Source organism: Moschus berezovskii, chromosome 14 (assembly GCF_049115385.1).
Source record: "Moschus berezovskii isolate FMDL1 chromosome 14, NW_MosBer_1.0, whole genome shotgun sequence".
Lineage (NCBI taxonomy): Eukaryota > Metazoa > Chordata > Mammalia > Artiodactyla > Moschidae > Moschus > Moschus berezovskii.
In genome coordinates, this window is record NC_142473.1 from 48,914,152 (window position 1) to 48,930,151 (window position 16,000).

Sequence of the window (16,000 nt, forward strand, 5' to 3'; positions counted from 1 at the left end):
GACAGACAGACACCCAAATCATGAGAGGCAAGAGAGAAGGCCAGAAGCAGAGATGCCAGAGGAGGTGAAGCACAGACCAAATGGGAGAGAGGGAACAGGTGACGAGATGCAGACACACACCAGGAGATGGGGAAGAAGAGAGGAAGTCCATTCAAAGGGTGATCCCACGCCTGAGACTGCCACGCGCACAGAATCTAGGGTCAGGGCTCCAGAGGAGGCTCTTCCAGGGCCTCCCAGTCATTAAGGTTAGAAAGCCCTTTACTAACCGAATAACCCACGTCCTTAAACTCTCAGCTCTACAGGCAGGGCTGAGTGGGCTGCATCCCGAGCTAAGGGCCCCAGTGTCACGCAGTCACGAGTCAGGGCAGAAACACTCACGGTCATTGCCGTGGATGATCTGGAAGTTCTTCACCGAGGCCTGAGTGACACGCCCATGGAAGTTGAGTACGTAGGACTGCGTGTCATCGTTCCAGACGGGTGTCTTGTTTTGCAGCTCGATGATACTCTCTGTGTTCTTGTTCTGCCAGCGTGCTAGCAGCGTCTCATGCTCCTGGGAGGGCAGCCTCGGCTGAGCCAGACCCGGGCATTGGCCCCATGACCACCCCAGAGTGATCTGCCCCGGGGTGGGGGTCCTTAGATCTCCTGAAGACCCCCAGGGCTTCTCATACGTTTACACATGCACACCCGCTGGAGCTGTGCCCTCAGAAGTGCGTGCAGAGGCTGGGAGGAGGGGGAAAGCGGGTGGGGTGGGTGGAGACTCACGTTGCGGGGCCGGATAGAGACTCTCTCATGAACCATGGTCATGCCCGGGACAATCACACTCATCTTCCGAGGCCCCTTAAAACCTAAGACGTTTGTCTCCTGTAAAAGAGAGAGAGAAGCTCGCTAATACTGGCCATCTGAAGACTCTTACCTACCTGCTGGACAGACTGGAGGAGCCAGCCAATCACCACTCGAATGTACAGGAAGCATCTGTAAACTTACCATGTCCACAGTCGGCTCCTTAATCTCCACTCTGCCCAAACAAGCTGCTTGTACCATCTTCCTCACCCCAGTGAACGACATCTCCGTTCTTCCATCTGCTCAAACTACCTGGAGTCATAACTGAACTCCCCCTACCCTCACATACCGCTTCTAACCCATCAGCAAACGCTGTCAGCTCTTCCTTCAGCTTATACTCAGAATTCAACCACTTTTCAACCACCACCCTCTCTCAGCAGGAGCACAGGACCAACCTTTAGCTGGACTCTTCATTCCCTCAGCCCCCGCCCCACCTCCTTGTCATCTGGTCTCCACACAGCGCTGAGTGGTCCTGGTGAGTCGGGTCGTTCTCAGTTCGCTCAGAGTAAAAGATGACGGTCTTACCTCGTCCTGCAAGGCCCCATGCAATGTGGCCATCACCCCTCTCTTCACCACCTGCTCTGCTTCATCCACTGCCCTCCTCCTGCTCCCCTGACACGCCAGCATTTGCTCACCATGTTCTCAGCACCTGCACAGCTGGCGCTCACTTCCTTCCGGCCTTTACCCAAGCACTACCTCAGTGAGGCCCTCCCTGCCATCCTTCCTAAAAGAATATTCAGAGCCCTCTTCCTCTTCCGGCCTGCTGCAGTTCATGGGGTCGCAAAGAGTCAGACACAACTGAGCGACTGGACTGAACTGAGCCCTCTTCCTGCTTTTTTATCCTTCAGTTCAGTCACTCAGTCATGTCTGACTCTTTGCGACCCTGGGGACTGCAGCACACCAGGCCTCCCTGTCCATCATCAACTCCCGGAGTTCACTCAAACTCATGTCTGTTGCGTCAGTGATGCCATCCAACCATGTCATCCTCTGTCGTCCCCTTCTCCTCCCACCTTCAATCTTTCCCAGCATCAGGGTCTTTTCAAATGAGTTGGTTCTTTGCATCAGGTGGCCAAAATATTGGAGTTTCAGCTTCAGCATCAGTCCTTCCAATGAATATTCAGGACTGATTTCCTTTAGGATTCCTTTAGGATCTCCTTGCAGTCTAAGGGACTCTAAAGGGTCTTCTCCAACACCACAGTTCAAAAGCATCAATTCTTTGGCGTTCAGCTTTCTTTATGGTCCAATTCTCACATCCATACATGACTACTGGAAAAACCATAGCTTTGACTAGATGGACCTTTGTTGGTAAAGTAATGTCTCTGCTTTTTAATATGCTGTCTAGGTTGGTCATAGCTTTTCTTAAAAGGAGCAACTGTCTTTTAATTTCATGGCTGCAGTCACCATCTGCAGTGATTTTGGAGCCCCCAAAATAAAGTCTCTCACTGTTTCCATTGTTTTCCCCACCTATTTGCCATGAAGTGATGGGACCAGATACCATGATCTTAGTTTTCTGAATGTTATATAACTGTTTTATAGCTTTCCTCCCCCACTCAGGGTTCAAGTCCCAGAAGGGTATATCTTTGTTCACTACTGTCTCTCAGTGCCCCAAATAGCACTCCGGGCTAAGGATCACCTGAAGAGATTCAGACTGCCTCCCCAGAGCTGACCAGCAGGTGGCACCATTGGATCATACGGAACAGCTATAAGTCCCAAGCTAATGGTACCAGTCCCTCATTTTGAAATCAGATGGAGAAATTCCTTGTGTTTAAATCCCAGTTCGGTATCTATGAGCTGTGTAACACTGGCAAGTGACCCAACCTCTGATCTTCAGTTTCCTCATCTATATAATAAAGAAGATAGGCTCAAGCTCTTAGGTTGAATATTCAGTGAGATGGTTATGCAAAGGGACTTACAGTCCATTTAGGACCTGAATACTGGAGGGAAGACTGGAGGTTTGCGCCAACATGAACCCAGGCCTCCTGCCTCCTCCTTCCCAGGAGGCATCCAGGCTGGGCTGCAGAGAGGCAGGCCTAGTTCCCAGAACTTGCCAGGCAGGTGGTCAGCTGTGTTCTGTCCCAGGCAGGGGCCACTCCACTGCCCTCCTTGTCTGCCCACAAAAGTAGATGGAATAGGCCACAGACAGGTAGCAAGTCCTGAGTGTCATGTCTAGCTTGAAGCCCAGAGACCCAGGGCCCACGACTCACATAGCAGACAGCAGCCAGCTCCTGACGCAAGGTTCCACTTTCCAAAGTAGAGGCTGATGCCTTCTGAGGGTTGACTCCGTTGTCATAAATGGTGAACTTGGTGCCCATGAGGTTGGACCTGAAGGACAGACACAATGATTGTAAGGTTGTGCACCCTCTGTCCCTGGGCAGGGAGCAGCTCAGAGACTGTCCTATGGAGGGAAGACTGCAGGGGACCTCCGTGACCTTTGTGGGCAGAGAGCAACTCAGAGGCTGTCTTACATGGTGCCTACAAAGCATGCTGGGCTGGGCCAGGAGCAGACCTGGGGATACACTGTTCATAGAATCATCTCAGAAGGCGCTTCATGGACAGAAGGCCTCGACTTGCCCCGAGTTTAATCAAAGAGCATCTCAGCTGAGTTCAGGGAAATTGGAGTTCCACAGAACGTCTCCCTGGAGGAATTGGAGTGGCCCCCCTCATGGTAGGTGAGCCACCAGAGGGGCACCTGGCAAGACTGCAGAAGGGACTCAGCACCCCATGGAGGATGGAGATGATCTGCTCTGTCCCGTTCGGCCTGTGAGTTATGGTCCAGCCCCATCTCCAGCGCTAAGCTTGATTTGTGCTCCTGAATCTACCACACTTAGCACACCCTCCCTCACCTGAGGCCTAGCTCAGAGCCTTCACCCCACCCCAAGGTTGCTTGGTCTTCCCTCAAGGGATTACTCCTGCCCCTTGGCACTGACCATGAGACCAAGGCAGCTCTTCCAGGGTGGCCTATATCATCCCTGACATCCTGGGGTTTGGTTTGTCCCCCTGGCGGGCCTGTGCCCCCTCTGCCTGGGAGCAGCTCAGGGTGGGATGAGTGAGGCTCATCTTCAAATCTGGCTCTAGGCTGCTACAGATCTGAGCCTGCAGTTGATCTGACCGACAGACAGGACCCTGGGAGAGGATCCGAGGCTTGACCTCCTTCAGGGGCAGGAGCTGCTTTTTACAGAGCCTGCCCCAGCCTGCCCTGCCCCTGCTGGCCTCCTGGGGGCGTGCTGGTACCGCAGTTTCCCGATGTAGCTGTCCCCTCCTCTAGACAAGTCTGTAGGGTCCACGGAGATGAGGTAATTGGAAGTTTTACTCTTCTTTCTCTTCCTTCCCGCCAGGAGGAACACCTTGGGGAGTGGAGCAAAGTTATGCCTATTCCAGGCCCGGCCTCCAGTCCGCACGCAATCCCAGGACCACTCACACACCCTCACTCACACAAGTGATCCCCTCACTTCAGCTCTTGAACACACACGCGTGCACACATATGCACCAACAGGGCACACGGGCTTCTGTCTCTCTGGGGAACTGGCAGGTCAATGCTAGAGCTGAGGCTTCCAGTCTCCAGCCCCCAGGACTTCAAGCCCACAGGATGAAACTACAAGCCAACCTCACCTTCTTCCCGTCCTCGCGGTCCAGGTGCAGGAAGTAGGTGGGGTACATGCCCCGGTCCATGCCCTTCTTGTCCCGTGTGATGCGGCACTTGATGGTGATCCCCTGGGGGGCTGGCCTCAGGGCAAACTCTTCAAGATCCTGGACCTCAACATCCACTGATGGCTCGGGAGGTGTGGGGCTGGGGGCCGAGGCTGCCTCCTACCGAGGAGAGAGGAGGAGCCTGAGCCCCAGGCAGGGACCCCGAGCTGCTGAAGTTGGTGGTCTGGAATCCAAAGCTGCCCTCATATGGTGGTGGTGGGAGACAGGGCTGGCACCCTGGGATGTGGGCACAGAGATCCTGGCTCTGGGCCAGCAGCTGACTTCCTAGCCCTTTCTTCAGCTCAGCAGCCCAGGGTGGGGATGAAGGGAACAGGCAGGCTCTCAGAAGCCATGCTGTCCAACTCCAGCTCCCCTGCCCTCTGGCTTGACTGAAGACTGGGAGGATGGAAGAGCCCCAGGGGAAGAAGCTCTTGACAGGCACCTGGGCCCAGCTTGCGGCCCAGGAAAGCCAACTCTGCCTCACTTCACTTCGTTCCCCTCCCACCTGGGCGACACTGCTGTCTGCCCTCCTGCTGAGCAGGAGCTTCTCACTCACCCTGGTGGACTTCCTGCTTGTGGCGGAGCTGGGGCGGGTGTTGCTATTCAGCTGGGAGGAGCTGGAGCTGTTCTCATCCTCCTCCTCCTCCTCTTCAAAGCTCATGCTGCTGGAGATGCCTGGGCCGGGCACAGGAATGGGAGGGGATGAGTGGTCACACAGGCACACCCAGACAGTCACCCGTTCACTGGCTCCAGGTCACCCATACACACAACACACACACGCAGAGCAGCGCGTACACACGCACATCCACACACTCAGATGCACACTAGGACACATTCTCCGGTGCATATGTGAGCTGGGGCTGGTCACTGTCCCCGGCTGCAGCCCCCCTCCCAGCCTCAGCTGTCAGACACTCCCTGTCTGGCAGCCAGGGTGCCCTGTCTCCTGGATAACAAGGCCTGAACTGAGCTGGCCCTGCCTGGGAGCCTCTGTCTCTGGCCTCAAGTCTCCTGGAGGCCTTGGCTGGCAAAACCTATAAAATCTCAAGAAAGTCCCAACTCCTCACTCAGCCTGATGCTCAGGGCCTGCCAATCCTCTCCAAAGAAAGTGAAAGTCACTCTGTCGTGTCCGACTCTTTGCGACCCCATGGCTCCTCTGTCCATGGGAATTCTCCAGGTAAGAATACTGGAGTGAGTAACCATTCCCTTCTCCAGGGGATCTTTCTGACCCAGGAATCAAACCAGGGTCTCCAGCATTGCAGGTGGATTCTTTACCAGCTGAGCTACCAAGGCAGCCCATCCTCTCCAAAACCTGCCCCGTCAACATGCCTTCACATCTTCACCCCAGCCTCAACAGCCCTTCCTCCAGGAGGCTGTCCCTCGTGCAATGTCTCAGAACGTGTGCACTGCGGGCTCTCCCTCCACCACCTCCCTGGGGTAGAGCTCACTCTCTGGGCAGCAGGTCTCCTGGGAGGGTCTGCCTTGCCTCAGTCTCCTGGCCCTGCTCCTTCTAGCTCAACAGAGTGGGGACATTTCGTAAGAAAAGAACTTTCTCAAAGGGACCAAAGAGAAGGGAAATCTGTCCCCACACCTGGGCCTCCCTGTGGGCGGGAGACGGGGATGGGGACCCAGGGCTGGGCTGTGGGGTGGCTGGTTCCTTGAGCCACACTTCTCTCCCTCAACGCAGCCTTCTCAGAGGTCCCTGCCCAAGTTGCTCACTGGTCTCCAAGTGTGCCCCCCGCCAGGGCCTGGGAGGGGCTGAAACAGACACAGGAGGGCCATGCTCCCTGAGAAAGGCGCATCTGAGAACCTGGGGCTGAGCTTTGGGGGGTGTCTCTGGACCCCCATGGGGCTCACCCTTCCTCTGCATCGTGGCACGGATGTCCTGCCCGCTGGGCCGTGCGCCGCCACCTGCGGCCGTCTCCCCCGCGTCCTGGGCCTGGTCCGACTGGCCCACAGTCAGGATCTGCACAGGACCTCGGGCCTCAGACTTGTCTTCAGCCGGTGCTGCTGGCCCGCCGGAGCCTGCAGGCCATGGACACTCCTGAGTCCCATCCAGGGGTGCGGAGGGGGCGGGGCAGCCTGGATCCCCAGGTGTCCAGGAAGAGGGTGAGGGAAGAATGGGGGCACCTCTGAAAACTTTATTTGCAAAACCGATTTTTTAAAAAATCAATGAATGCTGTCAGCCTCTTAATGGTTGGTGAGCTAGGAAGGGGCACGGGCTCCATTTCTTCTGCTGTTCCCCCACATCTGTGGCCGAGGCGGGGACTGAAATGCCTCGCGTCCCTAGGCAGCTGGCAGCCAGCTCCAGCTACATGGTGAGCAGGACAGGAGGGAGAATGATGCTGAGTCCGACACAGCGAGGCCACCACTCAGCTCGGACACGGCCAGCTCTGCACTGCCAGCGCCAGCCTTCTCTCTCCCTCACACGCGCACACAGACTCACACTCATCAGTGAACACACAGGGCCCCTGGAAGAAGACAGGTCGGCACACATTCGCCTTCCCAAATGGAGGGGCTCCCACCTCCCCCATCAACCTTCCAGCCCAAGTTGCCACAGCTTCGAGACCAGAAACGAGGCCTGGCCCACACATCTGGGCTTGGCCCAAAATGCTGCGGTCAGCTCCACAGGCCCTCGGACCCGACACCACAGTCCGACCGTGACACGGAGGCCTGGAAGCCACTCCCAGGTACGATGGTTGAGGAGATAGGGTAGCCAGCAGAGACGGGACTCAGGGCAGGGCCACCGTAACTGGCCTTCATCTCCAGGGATCTTTTCTGGAGAGGGGGGAGCACAGGGAATAGACTGGTCTGTGGGCCAAGAGGGTGGAAATGGGACTCGAGAAGTGAGGAAGCCCACAAGACGACTGAGCACTGCCCAAGGGGGTAACAGGCTGCCCGGGAGACACTGAGGCCCCCCAGAGGAAGTGTCCTGATCACAGTGGAGGTGCTCAGGCGGGCGGGGAGGGGCTTCCCGGGCCACTGCTGAGCTGGACTTCACGTCCTGGGGCAGCAGGAGAGTCCTGCCCATGCCCGGGCCAGCCTGGTCCCACATGAGCAGGAGGAGGCCAGTGAGCCAGCGGCGGGTTCCTGAGTGCCATTCGAGGCTCTCCCCGAGGCCTCTCACCCAGCCCCTCACCCCCAAGTCTGGAGGATGAGCCTCTGGCCAGCCCCACGGTGGGGGCCAGACCTCCCGAAGAGGGGACAGTGAAGGCAAGCCAACCTTTGTGCTTCCCCTTCTTCTCCTTCCGAGAGGCCCCGCCCTGGCCCCCTGCCGCGGCGGCCGCCTTGGTTCTCTTGGCTGAAGCTGGTGCTGTGGGGTGGGCAGCTCCCAGGGGCACACTGGCAAGCGAGTCGGCCTCTTGAACTGCTCAGGAAAGAGCCGGAGAGAGAGAGAAATGCATACAAGGTGAGACCAGAGCTCCAGCACAACACTTCCCAGCTCCCCCTCCAGGGCCTCTGTACCATCATCCCTCCAAGCAAAGGTGTGCAGAGCAGGCCAGGCTGGAAGGAGGTGGCACCCCCCAACCCAACAGGGTGCTACGGTCAACAGCCTGGTCTGCACCATGACCACCCCAGAAGCAGAGCAGCTGGGGAGGTGGAGGGAGTGTCTGCGAGAATGGGGGCCACCGATGACGGTGGGTGAAGACAGAAAAGGCTGCAGTGTCCAGGAGGGACCACAGTGAGGGCGAGCACCCAGGGACTGCACTGTTCTCCTAGGACAAGCCCTCGAAGCAGGAGAATAAATGGATCCCAAGAGCTGTCTGCCAAGTGGAAGGTCTCGGAGGGCCACCACTGGGTATCTCCACCCTCTCCAGGCATCAGAAGCCCAGTCTGTCAAGGCCCTGGAGTGGTTTCTCACTGCTCACTGCTCTTAAGATGATGACCAATGTCCTCCTACAAGCCTGGCCTTCCCCTTGGCCTAACTGTGCCCTCGTCACCTGTTGGGCATCCCAGGTCCCAGACACACCCCAGACTCCTTCCTGCCTGCCACAGGCCTGCTCGCGCTGTCTGCCTGCCTGGACTGCCCTCACCACACAGCCCCTGCTCCCACTAACTCCCATCATCCTGCGAGTTCCAGCTCAGACATCACCTCCTCAGGGAAACCCTGCTCTGGCCACTACTCTGCCATCCACTCGCCGAGCTTGGCTTCCTTCTGCAACCCACACCTATGACAGTCATCTTCTCTCCCCTCCTAGATCTTAAGGTCCATGAGAGAACAGAGACTGCATCGGTTTGTGTTCACCCTGGACCCCCAGCCTCTAACCCAGAGCCTGATACAAACAAGCTCTCAATAAATATTTACAAAATCGGTAAATATATAACATGAATGAACACAGCCAGTAGGTCAAAAACTCTCCACTGGGATAAAATGCTGGTTCTGATTTATCTCATCTTCTTCTGGAGTTCCCTAGTTGCTCAGATGGTAAAGAATCGGCCTGCAATGAGGAGACCTGGGTTCAATCCCTGGGTCATGAAGGTCTCTTGTAGAAGGGAATGGCTACCCACTCCAGTATTCTTGCTTGGAGAATCCCATGGACAGAGGAGCCTGGTGGTCTACAGTCTATGGGGTCGCAAAGAGTCAGACACACCTGAGCAACTAACACTAACTTTTTCACATCTTTCTCTGGGAATGATCCCTGTGTATTTAATACCAACAGCCAGCAGAGGGCAGAGCAGAGGCAGCGGAGGCTGCAGGGGGCGGGACTGATGGAAACCCGAATCCCACATAGGCCAGCCTGGTGAGCAGCCTCCTAGAACTGGGGAAGCCTGGGCCAGAGAAGCTGCCCTCACCCTGCCTGGTCTGGAGTCTGGGCAGGGGGCAGCATCCAGCTGACTGGACCTGGGAACACACCACAGCTGCTCCAACCTTCTAAGCCCTGAGACAGAACTTTCCTCACTTTACAGGGAAGGAAACAGATCTGGAGAGGGCAGGCAGCTCCCTCACAGTGACAAGTGAGCAGGAGACCCACATGACCAGAAACTCTCTGACTTTGGCCATGCACTCTCAGAGGCGCTGTGGTCTTTCTGCAGGCCTGGCCCGGCCCAGCACACAGTCAGTGCTCAAGGAATACCTGCTAAAGTGACTGCACAGATGTGACCTGCCAGACTCTCTCTCAAAGCCTTAAGATGTTGGCTCTGGCACAAACTGGCAGGGCCTGAAGTCCCTGGAGCAGGCTCCTCTGCCACGGGCAGACTCAGATGGCCAGGTGCCAGGCTTGGCAGAGCCGGGGCAGTGATGCCGGGGCTCCAGTGGATGTAGACTGAACTCCACCAAAACCAGAACAGTGGGGGGGGCCTCTCTGCAAGACACTGTGGCCCCTTGGGGCAGCACCCACGTACGAGGAGTGAGGGGAAGGCTGCCAGGTAAGTCTGGGGCTGGGGGCCATGCCGGGTGGAGCAGTTGGAGCTGCCTCCCACAGATCGTCCCCTTCTCTAAAGGGCTTCTCAGGTGGAGCAGACACATCAGCTGCGGCCCACGTGCTGAACTGAAGCACAGACAGGGGCATTACTGTGAAGGAGCCCCAAGGCGAGGCAACTACCAGTCGTCTGAAGTGGCTGGAGGCCGCACATCCTGAGGAAGCCTGGAAGGAGGGGAACCTTCCAGCTGCAAAGCCAGAGGCCTACAACCTTCTTAGAGTCACTTGTCGATGGAGGAGCTGCCGTGATCACTGGCCACCAGCAGGGGGCAGTGGGGACTGAGCCTGAGTCCTCCTTCCAGGCTCAGAGAGACCCACCCTCTGCCCAACTTGGGGTTCTCAGCAGAAAGGAGGGTCCTGAGCACTGGGGTGAAATCGAGGCGTCCCTGCCCCCAGGATGAGCTGCAGAGAAGTCCCTTCCCAGGGGACTCCGCTGAGAACCAATGTGTACACAGCTGGGAGCTGGAGGCTGCTGGTCACTATGGCTCCGTGCAGGGGCCCGCGGGCCAGAGGCTGGGCACACTGAGGGTTTGGGGAACCCAGGGAGAGGAGGCGACAAGTGTCTGTCTATCTGTGACAAGAGGCATGGGTGGGCAACATGTGAGATGGAGTCCTCTCGAGAGACAGAAAGTTGGCAGGGAGCAGACTGTTCTCCTAGGAGATGCCTTCCTCTTTCAGGGAAATGTTTCAGATCAGAAACCGGGGCTTTTGAAGTCCCAGGCCCACAAAGCTATACCTTCTGGCCCCACACCTGGCATGGGAGCCCAAGGCTCCAGATCCCAGCCTCCCTCTGCCTGTCCTAACTCTCTGCCCACTGGGCACCCCCAACAGGATGGGCCTCTCGCCTGTCCAGGTCAGCAAGAAGTCCCTGAGGGCCCCCGCAAGCAGTCCCAGGGTGGGGTGTACCTTGGTAGCCGGTGCTGCCGCTGAGGTAGGACTCCACCAGGGGGGCCTGCTCCTCCGACTGCCGGGCCCGCCGGCTCCGGGGCCGCCCGTCAGCATTGGCCTGCACCATCAGGGGCTCCTGGCGCTTCTTCTTCTGCTTCTGCTCCAGCAGGGCCCGCTACAGAGGCAGCGGACATGCACAGGGATTGGTGGGCCCTAAGAGAGCCGACCACCTCCCCAACGGAAGGTGCCCAGATGAGGACTGCGGCGGCGGGGGGGGCCCTGCTGGCTCCATATGGTTCCAGAGGTCACAGTGGGGTCCACGGCCCACTCTGGCCTCATGTCCGTGTGCCCCAGGACTTGGGGTCCAAGGGAAGCAGGCAAGTATCAGTCCAGGTAGCTGCCCTGGCAGGGTCACAGCACAGTGACCCGAGCTGCCTCCCAGGAGGAGCCCTAGATGCCAGGGCGGTGCTAATGGCAAGCTGGTGAAGGAGAGAGCTCACCACTTCTCTCCTGGGAGAGCCCTCTCTCTCCACCACACAGGATCACCCAGGAAGGAGGACAGCTCCCCCACCCCCCACCCTTGGAGACCCCGTCCAGACTCCGACCTGGATGGCGCGTGCTGACTGCCCTCCCACCCGGCTCCAGCCTCACTCACCTGCCGGTCAAGCTTCTGCTGCCGCAGGTTGCTGCCCTCATCATCTAAGACACTGCAGGGGGAGAGAGGGGCACTCAGGGCCGGCCCACGAGGAGCCAGGACCACCCAGAGCCCTCTCCCAGCATGTCTGGGTTCTTTAAGCCCCTCCCATCATGGCTGCTGGGCATGGGACAGGGCAGAAGGGTGAAGCTATATTCTGGGAACTGGCTAGAGACATAGAGACACGAGCCGTCTTTCTGCCACTTCAGAGACTTGCCTCCTGTTGGGATCCCTGCTGCCCAAGGACTTCCCAGTCACCCCTGCCCAGTAAACTGAGGAGGAAACTTTCCCATTGGGCCCATTAGGGCCTGGCCTGACTTAGATCCAGGGGCATCAGTCACAAGCTGGGCCCAAGGCAGAGCTTCAGACCCAAGGGCCTGCCCCTCCGGCTCCACCCCTCCATCTTTCCATCCTTCTGACGGAAGCTGGGTCTTCTGGGGCAGACTCTCGCCATCCATTCAAGACCAACTCCTGGCTCTCCAGGTGGTAAACTGGAGACGCCCACACTGCCCACCTCCCTGCCCCACTTAAAGGACCCCTCATTTTGGAGAGTAAAACTGAAACACCAACCAGTCCCTCAGGGCACAGTGAGGGCTGGGTGCAGATGTGTGCAGGGTGGACACAGCACATCGATGCACAGCCCAGCAACCAGCTGCCGGGTCCTTCCTTGGCCACCTACACGGTGTGGGCGGCATCAAATCCTTGAGTCCTTAACTGAGGTCATGGGACGGGCAGCCTCATCTCACACAGACTGGCCCTGCCTCCAAGTAAGGCAGAGCATGAGGAGGGAACGCCAACCACTTAAGCTTTCTTTCTAGTCTAAGACACGTGTATGAGACCCAGACCCAAGCCTATAGAGCCAAGGTCAGGCCAGCTGCATGGGGGTGGTGCTGGAGCCTGAGGACATGAGCTCTGGGAACCCCCAGGCTGCCCTGGCCCCCTTATTCTGGAGCCTGCCACTGAACGACCTTGTGTGGGTGCCTGCACAGGTATGTCCAAGTGTGCGGGGTTTGTGTGTGAGGCTGTAGGAGTATCTCATGTGTGCGCACACCGGGAGGTGTCTGAATGTGTGTAAGCAAGTCCACATGTGTCAGCACATACCTGGATACACATGCATGCAGACACTGTGTCAGAGGTGGGTATCCTGAGTGCAGCCAAGCACAGTCACATGTAAGGAGGTCACATCACCCTGAAGACAAGGTCCACCTCCTCCTGACAGCCCCAGCGCTCTCCAGCTGGAACAATCATTGACCTGAAATGTCCTTTCAGCTCAGCAAACTGCTTGTGCTGCAGGGGCTGGCGGGGAGTCCACAGATTGCAGACAGCCCACCACCCAGCCCTCTGGCTTCACCACCTCCCTGGCCATGACCTGTGAAGACTGCCTATTTTGAACTAGCAGCTGTCCTAACTAATTGACATCGGGGAAGGACTTGCCCGATGCCCATGGGCTGCTCTACACACAAGAAGAGCCCGATTGTGACCTGGGGCCCTGCATAGAACAGCCTCATTCACCAAAACCTCAGTGGCCAGAGCACAGGAGAACACACTACTCAGACATGCTTCAAGGCCTCAGTCTACCTAAAAGAGCCCACCTGCCTAAGAGCACGCAGCTGCATGTGGGCCTCCCCAAGGGCAATGCTAGGCCCAGAGGACAGGGAAGAGCTCTGAAAAATCCCAGCTGGCTGGGACAGTGAGGGTCCCATCACAGGAGGCCACACGCAGGACAGGCGGGGCAGAAGGTGAGCAGGATGCCCGGGAGTCCAGCCCGGTCCAGAGGCTACAACTCTTCTCCTGCCTCTGTGCTTCAGCCAATGGCCTGACTGGAGAGTTCAAGAGCCACACATCCTCAAAGGGTCAGTGTGCCAACACCACTGTCCTCGTGATCCATGGTGCCCAGTCTGGCTCTGTGTGCCACCTGGCTGAGAGGAGCAACGGGGCCTGACATCCAACTGTGCGCGTGGGGCAGCCTGCATCTCAGCATGCTGGCCACCTCTGCAAGGCTGTGCTGCCTCCCCTTCCTGCTATCAGGAGAGGCTGTTTCCTGGCTCACTGCGATGACGTGAGCCAGTCATCTAGGTCATCCCTGGCCCTGGGCTTGGCTGAGCAGGACACAGTCGACTATTTCCATGGTGCTGACACCAGTCAAGGAGCTGACATCTAACATGAAAGGGCAACATCCTACTGAGAGGTAAGCTCACATCGGCAATGCCACCTCCAAACTGCAGGCCACAGTGGTTGCTCAACTGACAAAAGGTGGTTCCTGCCACCGTGGCCTTCTTGCCCAGTGTCCCCCCCACCCCAACAGCCTCATCCACGTGGGAAGGACATCTTCCTAGCACAGGCACTGTCCCACTGCCATGGACTTTCCACTCCGTTCCATCACTTCGTCTTCCTCTGTCCCCACCTCCATCCCCCAATGGGGGAGAATGACAAAGAGCCGCGCCAAGTACGACTACAGGCAGAATGGACTTAATCACCGCCCTTCAGAGAAAGATGGATGAACGCAAGGGTGAGGCTTCTGAAGAGATTCCAGAAACTCAGATACCCCCAGATGTGCCTGGAGAGCCACCCCCGTCCTGAGTGGAGGATGCAGGGCAGGGGCGGCAACATGTGCCTGGTGAGCAAGAACACGCCTGGCTGAGCAAGACCCATCCAGGAGGGCTGACAATAAATCCAACTAAACGAGGAGGCTCAGAGCAGGCAGCAGCGCGTGCGGGGCAGCAGGGTGCGGCCCTGAGAGCCACAAAGGCAAAGGGCGGACCACAATCACCGGCCAGCTGGCAGTGGGCGGTGTTTCTGCCTGACAACAATGTATCCGGAGCACACAACATCTGCCGCTGGTGAATAACAGAGAATCCCCTGCACACAGCTGAACAATGACAACAGTGATGGCCGTCTCCAGGGAGAGCAGAACCAGAGCTCCTCTCTCACCCCGAAAGCAGCCCAGCCAGTCCTTCCCGCCTCACCGCCCCCAGACAGCCCTGCCTCCCACAACAGAACCTCTCCCAGGCATCTTCCTTCCTCACCCCCCCAGCCTGCCTCCTGCCTCTGTTCTAGACAGCACTAAACGATAACCATGAAAGGAGACAGTAATGGCCTTTTAATGACTCGGGCTCCAATTATGGAATCACTGCCAAGCCCAGGCTGCCAGCTGCAGCCCCGCCAGGAGACTCGGACAGGAGACAGGGCACTGATGGATGGGTCTTCCAGCTGACCCCAGCGGCTCCTTCACGACGGTCACCAGAGAGGCCGGGGGAAGCACTGGCCACTGGCTTGTGAAGGCCAGAGAAACCTGGTCTGCGGTGTCCATCCATCCATCTGCTCTGCCCAAGGCCAATCAAGTGACCCCCTCACCGCCCAGAAAACGGCCCCTCCACATCCCCCGGCTTCTTCAAAGCCACCAGACAGATATCTGAGTGAACCATGCATGACAGCAAGGGTCAGGGACACTTCTTCCAGGGGCTGGAAAAGCCAGACTTGGCCAACGTTGCTAGGAACCCAGGCCCCCTCTCTCATTAGACCCCACCTCCATTCTCCAGCTAATCCACCAGAGGCGACCAGAGGCCAAGCCAACCTTGGAGCAGACCCAGTTTCCATGCCCACTCCCTGCCCTCTGCTCCCTTTCCACCTGCTCAGTCACAGTGGGGCCTGCCCCTGCTGGACTCTGGCCATCAGGCAAGTGTGTTGTCAGGGGAGGAAAGACCACCTGCTTGGCTGTGAACTCTGTGCCCAATGCTGGAACCTCCCCACTCCCCAGCACGTCCAGACCTGTGGCTTCTGTTGCCCAGTGGCTGCTTGGAACATTGAGGGCAACACGGTGGAGGTGGGAACAGAGGCAACCCCAGAAGCGAGAGGACCACACCGCTCACAAGAACTCAGCCTCCCAGGATGAGGCTTCTCCATGCCAGCTACTGGCTCCCAAACTTACCAGATGAGTCCCAACTGCTGGGGCCACTCAACCCTGACTTGATAGTTCAGACCTGCTGGGGAAGCTGGCCCAGAATCAATCCCCCACCTCACCCTTTTCTTTTTCAAAGCCAAAGACACATGTGATTCTAATGCTCAGCCATGCAAATAGAGACCAGGAGTCAGAGCTTGTGATCTCTAAAGAACAAAAAAGAAACTGAGAAGTTGCTCTAAGGCTGGAAGCGTGCAAGCACAGTCTTCTGTTCAGATGTGGGAAAACATTATAGTATGCAGAACAGGGTGGCCCCAGGTAAGACTGTGGAAGGGGTCAACTGAATATCTAGACAGGATGTGACCATTAGGAGCAAGGCCAAGTATGCTGGTAAGTCGGGACACATGTCCTTGGGCCTATCAGAAAAGACGGGAGGACAGTACAGCCAGGCCTCCCCATGGAGCTGCAGTAACTGGTGATACCACCACATGTGCAAGACGAAGCCATGGAAGTGCTGTGCTAGGTCAGTCAGATGGATAAAGGTTTTGGCAACAATCGGTCATGTCATCATGTCAT

At 57.5% G+C, this 16,000-nt stretch overlaps 1 protein-coding gene across 2 annotated transcripts in view; it reads right to left on the reverse strand.

The window, feature by feature from the left end:
* TUB (TUB bipartite transcription factor) overlaps positions 1-16,000 on the reverse strand; it is an 88,223-nt gene that overhangs the window by 4,576 nt on the left and 67,647 nt on the right. For both annotated transcript variants that reach the window (XM_055423430.2, XM_055423431.2), the window contains exons 2-11: positions 11,488-11,539; positions 10,851-11,007; positions 7,748-7,891; positions 6,382-6,549; positions 5,084-5,202; positions 4,450-4,647; positions 4,072-4,184; positions 3,045-3,162; positions 763-861; positions 379-550 (exon numbers count right to left, since the gene is read on the reverse strand). In XM_055423430.2, coding sequence (XP_055279405.1) covers positions 379-550; positions 763-861; positions 3,045-3,162; positions 4,072-4,184; positions 4,450-4,647; positions 5,084-5,202; positions 6,382-6,549; positions 7,748-7,891; positions 10,851-11,007; positions 11,488-11,539 — 1,340 coding nt within the window. The remainder of the gene's footprint in view (positions 1-378; positions 551-762; positions 862-3,044; positions 3,163-4,071; positions 4,185-4,449; positions 4,648-5,083; positions 5,203-6,381; positions 6,550-7,747; positions 7,892-10,850; positions 11,008-11,487; positions 11,540-16,000) is intronic.